The sequence below is a fragment of the Meles meles genome, chromosome 5 (assembly GCF_922984935.1).
Source record: "Meles meles chromosome 5, mMelMel3.1 paternal haplotype, whole genome shotgun sequence".
In the NCBI taxonomy this organism is placed as follows: domain Eukaryota; kingdom Metazoa; phylum Chordata; class Mammalia; order Carnivora; family Mustelidae; genus Meles; species Meles meles.
Genome location: NC_060070.1, coordinates 125,356,524 through 125,364,746, shown reverse-complemented (window position 1 = coordinate 125,364,746; position 8,223 = coordinate 125,356,524). Strand labels below are relative to the sequence as shown.

Below are 8,223 nucleotides of genomic sequence, written 5' to 3'. Positions count from 1 at the left end.
CGGCCTGGAGCTCCGCCCCGGGAAGCGGGACGTGACCTCCGTGGGCCTGCAACGGGGGCTGGGGAGATTGCCTCATCTCTGATTTGCCCCGCGGTAACTGGGAAAACCGCACATGGAGCGACGAAAGACTGCATCCGGTCACCCGGGGCGGAGCGCCTGCGGAGGACATGGCCCCAGCTCCTCCCGCCCGTTTTTGGTGCCGGAAGGCGGGGAGGGCTGGGGAATCGCCGCTAACAAAGATTCGTACACTCAGATGACTACTGACAGTAAATCGACTTTATTTGTGTTCACAGAACATACCGGGCGACGCACAGCCGCCCGCTGACAGCCCACCGACCTTCGACACCTTAGCCACCCCTTGGGGGCAACTTCGAGAAGATCGAAGGCAAAGGAACTTAACCCCAGTGGTCCGCCAAAGCCTCACACAGTAGATCCAGGGAGTTGAAATCCTGGAAGACAGAATACCAGCCCCTAAACCTACGACCCGCCACCATCGTTGACTCTTAGTCCGGGCGCTCTCCCAGATCCAGGACCTCTACCTTGGTTCTCGAGGAGAACCAAAGCGCCCAGCCTCCACCTTTGCCAAAACTCAACAAATTACCAAGAGTTCTGCGTTTTCAGCAGCGAGGCACATCTCACACCCCTGCATAAGTTAAAATAAATATTACATACACCCCTCCATCACCTAGGGGGACATACATAAATACATATAAATATTAATTAGAATCACTGAGAAATAAATAAATGACGCTTTTCCCCACGCGGCCTAGCCCCGGAGTGTCGATGCTCTTTTCATCCCGGGCTCCGGCTGGCGTCTCCGCTGCAGTGCTTTGAGTTTAAGTTGCCTCGGAAGTCCCAGTTTGGGATACGCTCTCGCGCACCAGGTACACCTGGTGTTTCTTTGGTTTTTCGGATTCTTTTGGGTGGGGGGATGTGGGGTGGGGTCCCGTTTAGAAGGCGGCCGGGTGTTGCTGTAGAAAAGTGCTGAGGTCCAGAGCGTAGTCCGAGGTCTCAGAGGTCAGATTAAGGGGCTCGAGGACCGGGGGCGCCGGGGTGGGCGCGGGGGATGCGCCGTTGGGGGCGTCCTCCGGGGCCAGCGGTGCCGGCACACTCTCTTCAGCCATCAGGATCTGGCAGAAGATGACGGCAAGCAGGAGAAAAAGGAGCCTTTTGGCAGGGTTCGGATCCTCGACTGGCAGCTGGCGCCGGACCTGAAGAGAGACAACAAAGGCGACAGATTAGCTGAGGACCCTGGCGTCCGGCCGTTCCCCCTGCCCCTCCGGCTGCCCACTTCCACGACACTCACCACTCGTGGGTAGAGGACCCTACGGCTGCGCTTCCGATGCCCACGGGAGGCGCTGAGGCGCGCGGCAGGGGCCACCGCAGGCTCCGGTAGAGGGTCGAAGGTGAAGATCTCAGGACCAGAGCCCCGCCGGGGTCCGGGGCTGGTGGAGACGGGGGTCGGGGCCCGCAGAACTGTCATAGTGGGGAGGGAGCTGCGAGAGTGACACATCGCTCACAGAGCGAAACGGAAAGCCGAATGCGGACCTATGGCCGAGCGGAGCAGATTTTGTGCGCTCCAGAATTGGGCGGGGCCTTCTCAACTCCACCCGCTGCTGGGAGTGGTGGCCCCGGGCAAGCTGGAAATTCCGATGGTTAAACAAAGAGAGGGGGCGGCGACTTGGCCTGTGCAAACTAGGCGCCGGAGTGTGCGTTGTGAGCGTGTGAGTTGTGAGTGGGCTGGGTGAGATCCCGGGCTGCAGGCCCATGTCAGGGCATGTGGGGGCTGGAGAGCGGCCAGCGGATAGCTTAGGAGGTGGTTAGGCCGCTGGCCCCATCTCTGGGGAGGCAGGAGGACTGACATAAAGAAATCTGGCCATGCTGGGAGCAGCGACCCAGCAAAGCCAATGAATTACAGCTACACACGCACATTCATACACTTGTAGATACACATAGAACCACACACACACACACACACCCAAGAGGAAAGTCATTACAGAAATAGCCAAAAAGACAGAAATGAACACGCTAATGCACACAAGACATGATGCTGCCTACCCCCGCACACAACACATTGTAGGGGCAGAAAAATCGTCCTTTCTTTCCTTCTAGCTTCTCTGTTTGGTCTAACAATTAAATTGATGTAAGTTAACAGGAGAAAAACAGATTTAATTACATACTTCAGGAGCAGAGGAAGCCTTGAGATTCAAAGGCAATTGAGGTTCATAAGCCCTCTGGAGCTAAAGAATGGAAGAGGAGCCTGGGGCTTCAAAAGGGAGGAGGCCAATTCAGGGGAAGATAAGAAGAGGGGATGTTTGGGAGTCAGAAGTTTGCCCTGCCAAAGCAGGTAGGACAGTCAGATAGTTATCTTCTGGTAATAGCTGTCTTTGCAGTTCAGTCCCCTATCTAAACTCTTTTAGGCAGTTAAGGAAGAGAGGCAAAAGGCTTTTCCTGAGTCTGCTGGGTTTTGATTGACTTCAGCTCAAAATAACTCACATGCTCAAGTGGCACCTTCTGGGGTGGCCTATCCTCTCCCCTTTACCATGCACATACCGAAGCAAAGGTGCAGAGACTTCGCAGGGCAACACAAGAAAGCTGCCTGCGCAGATGTGTGCAGAAATGCTCACGTAAAAAAAAAAAAGAAAAGAAAAAAAAAGAAATGCTCACGTAAGGCTGCTGCCACAAAACAAAGGCAAGAGGTTAACAGTTACCCAGATTACCCAGTTACCCAGATTTGTCCCTTTCATAACTGCCTTAGAGACAGCTGCTCATAGACTCACAGTTTGACATCCTTTGAGCATTTACCGTTAAAGGTCCTGTTGAAAGTACTGAGGTTGGTTTCAGTGTATGGGCTGCTGAGTGAGACCAGCCAGACTCAGCCGGCACCTCGAACTCTCTTGAGGGTCTTAAAGAAATTGAACACCAACTATAAAGAGGAGACCCAAAAGAACTAGTGTTCCCATCTATCTAATCAATAAGGCGAGGCTTCATGGAAGAGTGGCATTGGAGATGACTTTGAACAGTGGGTGGGATACCACAGAGTTAGCTGTGGAAGATGACTGTGAGGAAGAGAATGGAATCAGCAAAGACCTTGAGCTGGAAAAGTACAGGATGTGTTTGGGGAATCACAAGAAAAACAATCTTACAGTAAGTTTCCTGTAAAGGAGTAGTGGGAAGTAATGATTCTGGAAAGGAGGTGGGCAGAGTGGGGAGAGCTTAGCTGGAGGTCCAGGCCAGGAGATTGAGTTTAATTCAAGATTCTGGATTTTGTTGGGTCATAGAAGGATAAAAGGAGGGTAGTTGGGAACTAAGCAGGATGACAAGTGTGCCCTGGATGGGGAGACACTGAGCCAGGGGATAGGAGGTTATTGGAAAGGTTCAGGTGAAAGGTAACAAGGGCCTGAGATGAGCGATGGAAGAGGGAATCAAGAGGAGAGATGGCAGTAAGAGACATTCCTAGCATAAGACCATAGCCATTTAGTAATGAGATGGGAATCGTTAGAACCTGGGAGCGTGAAGAGTGGGGTGCTGACAGTAAGGGCATGAAGGCATCAAGGCTGACTCTAGGGATTTGAAAGGCATCTGGCTCAGGTCTTTACTCCGGATCATGTTATGCCTGCTGCTCGCAGAGTGCATGTATGATTCCTTCCATTGCAGGCTGTGTGGTGCGTCTCTCTGCGCCCTGCATGAAACCCAGCCCAGAGCCTTACCTGTAGTAGTTGCTCAATAGTCTTGTAAATGAAAGCTGAAAATGCAGAACTCTACATGCACATATGGTATTCACAGCCTGGCTGGGTCACCCAAAGCTTTGAGACATGGAGACACTCTTTCAAACCCTACATACAAATTTAAAGCATCTTAAGAACAGCTGGGACTATCCTTAGGCACACACTAAAAGAGGAACACCTAGTGGCATGTCTCAAGCAAGGACGTGTGGGATGCAGATAGGGACATCCCCACCTTTGGGCTCCAATAGATACATTATTTCTGCATACACAACTGCTTCCTGGGCCTCTGTATCACTTTATTTTATACCCATTACTGCTGTCTAAACTCATGTGTTACATACTTCTCTCTGACCAGCGTAAAACACACCTCCTCTACAGACACACCCCTTTCCAGTACCTGCCTTTCACACCTGCCATCCTCATTGTTTTTACACCCAAGCAGGGAGCCTGCACACCTAGCTACACCCTTATTTCAAGGCAACCGCACACTACACATGAATCCATGACTACTTGCAAGTGTGGCTGGGCCTCCCTACATGCTCACACAGATATGAATTGGGGGTGGGGGAGATAGTGATGATGGAAGAAAATGGCTTAGTGGGAGGCGGTGGGGGGCACCTAAGGTCAGGAATGCACTACTTGTTTATGATGGAAAATTTCTCCAGGGCATTTGGCAGGGGAGGGGAAATGAAGAGGGATGTCAGGATCCTGTTTCACCACTACCTCCCCCATCTGGAATCTGGGCCTCCAGCTGGACCTAGTTATCTTTACCTTCCTCCTGGCTCAGAGAGACCTTTCTTTGTGGCAAGACCAGAATAGGACAGAGAAGAACTCGGAAACTAAGACTATTCCCCATTCCTTCTCCATCAATCTCATCTCTGTTCTTGCTACCCTCAGAGACCCATGGCTCTGCTTCACCCCCTCCCTACCATACAGGAAGCTAGAGAAAGGTTGGGAGTGAATCATTAAGCCAAGGAAAGGGGGTGGTGGTGAGTGCCGGGGGATGAGTTAAGGCCAGGAAAGGCCGGGGGCGAGAAGGGCAGCTGGACCAGTTCTCACTGCCCTAATCCTAGGGAAACAGGCCCTTGGCCCCTTTCCATTTCACTGCTCTCACTGCTCCTCATTTCCTCCCCATCTCCCCCAAGATTGCTATGATCCTTCCTTTCTCTCATTTGACCTGTGATCTTGACCTCCCACCAACCTCTTTCTTAGCCCCTTGTTCATTTTCTTATGACACTTGCTACGTGGAGAATCATTTTATGTATTTGTTGACTTTTTGTTGTTGTTTGTCTCTCCCCACTAGAATATAATCTCCATAAATATACAGGACCACATCTGCTCTTTTTCTCATGATATCTTGTGGTATCTCCAGTACTTGGCCTTTCACCTAGTAGGGGGTTAATAAATATTCTGAAATCCATCTCCTCTGAGCAGCTACCCCTCACCCTCAGAGGTGTCTGTTTGCCCAACTGTGTCCTTTCAGAGGCTCTCCCCCTCCCCCATGCTTCCTCTCCAAAGAGGAGGTAGGGGATTCTCAATGGGGCTCAGGAGGATCTGCTATTTAATTGGGATTAACTGTGCAGGTGATGGATGGCAAGGCACTGGCCCTCACTCTGTGTAAATCCTTGGCATAAGAGCGAGTTGTGCCTGTTGGCCCACCTGGAGTACTGCTACGTTGCTGACCCAAGTCTAGAATGGCGGACAATGATAATGGGAAGGAGATGCATATTTGGAAATGGGAGCATTTGAAAAAGGGAAACAGGTAGAGGGCTGGAATCACGGGACCCAGGGAAATAGAAACTGAAACTCAGTGGCATCTGGCATTTGGTAGATACTCAGTAACTTTGTTGACTCGAGATGGATTTGTGACAGAAAGGAGACACTGATATTAGAGGAAACTGGGATTAAATTCCGGCTCTGCTACCTGTTAAGTAAGTACATGATACTGGGCCAGCTACTTAACTTCTCTGAAAATGTCTCCTCAATTGAAAAGTGGGCATATTGGTTTTAACTCTTACCCACTGGACCCTTCACACATATAGTGTGAGGATTGAGGATACAAGAGTACTGCTCCTAGGCACATAGCAGGTGCTTCTTCTGTGACGGCCATGATTATGATGCTACAAAGAGGGGCTGCTTCGGAGGAGCAGTGGGCAACAGTGAGCTAACCCAGGAGTAGGAAACCAGGATGACAAAATAGCCTCCAAGTGCTAAGCTCATCAGGAGATAGAATTTCTGTTTTCATCCCTCGCCCCGCCCCCCCTTCCTTCCCTCTCCATCTCAGGGCAGGTTTTGTGGCTTTTTCTTTTCTCCAAAGAAGCAAAGACTTCTGCATTCCTAGTTCTTGTTCAGCCAATGACTGATTTTAAATACCTTCCCCTGGCCCCATGCACACACATTCTATTTGGAACAATTCTTGCCAGAGGCACAGTGGTAGGGTGGGGTGGGGAGTTCTCGGCAGCAAGTTAATAAATGACCGTCAGAGACACCGATTCAGGCCTTAATGAGGGTCAAGATCAGTCCCAGGTGGTTTTCCCCGATGCAAAAGGAAGGCAAGAATGCCTGGAGAACCAGGGCAAGGTCACACGAGAACACGGTATCCCCTGCCTTGGGACGCAGGTTGGCCCTCCTGGTGCAGCTCAACTCAACCTAAATTCCCTGGAGGCTGCTGAGAGTGGGGAGCTGAGAAGGGATCCAATGTTCCTGATGTTCTGCCAGTGCTGTCCTCCCAGGACCCAGTGTTGTAGCTCCTCCCTTTGGCCTCAGTTTCCTGCTGGGTAATAACTTCATGAGAACAGGACTTTATCCATCTTGTTCACTGCTCTATATTCAGTGCCTAAAGCTGTGCTTCTCCATCAATACCAGCTTCCTGAAAAGGCTGGAAATGTAGGGCCCTTTAATCCATTAATGTCCCGGAGCTGTTCAGAAGGGAAGAGGCTTGGCTCTCTGTGTAGAGCCCTCCCATATCAGCACTGGAGAATGTGATGGCGATTTAACTCAAAGCACAATATGGGTGGTGGGGGAGGGGAAAGTGCAACAAATGAAGTACTTCCTCCTTTGTCCTGCCTTTTCAGACACCCTGTATTTACTGGATGAGTTGATCTGTAAAGCCAAGTGCTTAGATTAAAGGCTCTCTGATGTCTCTCCCTCCTCTGCAACACCATGATTCAACAGCGTCTCCCCTGGGTTCTCAAAAGTTAAACTAAGTCTCCCTCCTACTTCCAATGCAGCTGCCATAGGCCTTTAGTCTTTGAAGGTTGGGAGAGGCTTCTGGGGGTGGGATGAGTGCTCCCAGCAGGCAGGTCTCCAGCTCCCTCCTGGCTGTCTCGCGTGTTAGGCCAGGGCTTGACTGGCTGCCAAGGGGTGAGCCCTGAAGCGGTTTTTCTGGGAAGGGTAGGTGCCTGTGTGACTCAGAACCAAGTTAGGGAAAAAACATACTCACTCAATCTCTGGCACCCTCCTGCCTGGCCTGGCTTTGACCATGAGCTAATGAAAGAGGAAGCTGGGCCAGGCAGACTGTAGCCCTGCCTTCCCTCATGTTTTCTCTCCATGGCCTCATGGATTCCCTGGAGTGTCTCCGCCTCATGTCACCGTCATCCTGGCTCTGGGGTGGCCCTGACCCTACCCGTCTATGACAGTCTCCCTTCCCAGACGATTGGTCAGTTTTTTCCCCCAGGTTGGAAATCCCACCCAGCACGGAAGGGGATTGCTCACAAGAGGAGGCTGAAAATGCTGTCCCTTGGGCCTCTGGGTCTTTACCATGAAACTTGACCGTTTGGGTCTGCTCCTGTAACCGCTGTATCCCTGAAACAGACCGAGCAGTGCTCCCCCTGGGAGCCTGAACTAAGGGGTGGCTTGGGAGCTAGGGCTCCCCAGTTCAGAAAAGAAACAGGGGGTCCCAAAGTACAGGGCGGCTGAACCACCCTCAGGCCTGCTTTATACTAACTGAGACTTACCTAATATTTTTGGCATGCAGAGTAGTCCATGACCAGAAAGACATATTTTATTTTAGTGGAAATTATGACAAGGATGGGCCACGAAGAACTTTCCTAACTCCTCTCCGCGCAGTCCATCTTCTTTGTCTTCCCCACAGCTTTCTTGTTAAAAGATGGACTTGGCCAAGTCAGTGCCTGCCTAGCAACTTCTGTGCCCTCAAACTCTCTAGTGGGGCTGCTCTGGCTTCTCAACCTGAATCCAGGCAGCTGCGTCCAGGCCTTCTCTCTCAACTCCCCAGTGCTGTCCCAGTGCCCTGAGATACAGCACTTTGTCAGATTTTTGTGCCTTTTCTCACATGTGCCAAACTCTTACCCACTGGACCCTTCACACATATGGTTTCTTCTCTTTCCTCTCCATTTTCCCGACAATAGCCTGCCTTGACTTCCATCTATTTTGTACATGAACCTCTTGAGGCATCAAACACAGTGTTAGTCATTTGTCCATTGATTTTTTATTTTTAATGTATTTATTTGAGAGAGAGAGAAAGAGAGAGCACTAT

General features: G+C 50.9%; 1 protein-coding gene across 1 annotated transcript; it reads right to left on the bottom strand.

Moving 5' to 3' along the window:
* Window positions 1–217: 217 nt before the first annotated feature.
* On the bottom strand, window positions 218–1,536 carry IER3 (immediate early response 3). The gene is made up of 2 exons (XM_046004408.1): window positions 1,307–1,536; window positions 218–1,211 (listed from the first exon to the last, which is right to left on the bottom strand). Exons 1-2 carry the CDS (start codon window positions 1,511–1,513, stop codon window positions 951–953), a joined length of 468 nt encoding a protein of 155 aa, XP_045860364.1. The 5' UTR covers window positions 1,514–1,536; the 3' UTR covers window positions 218–950.
* Between the last annotated feature and the right edge of the window lie 6,687 nt (window positions 1,537–8,223).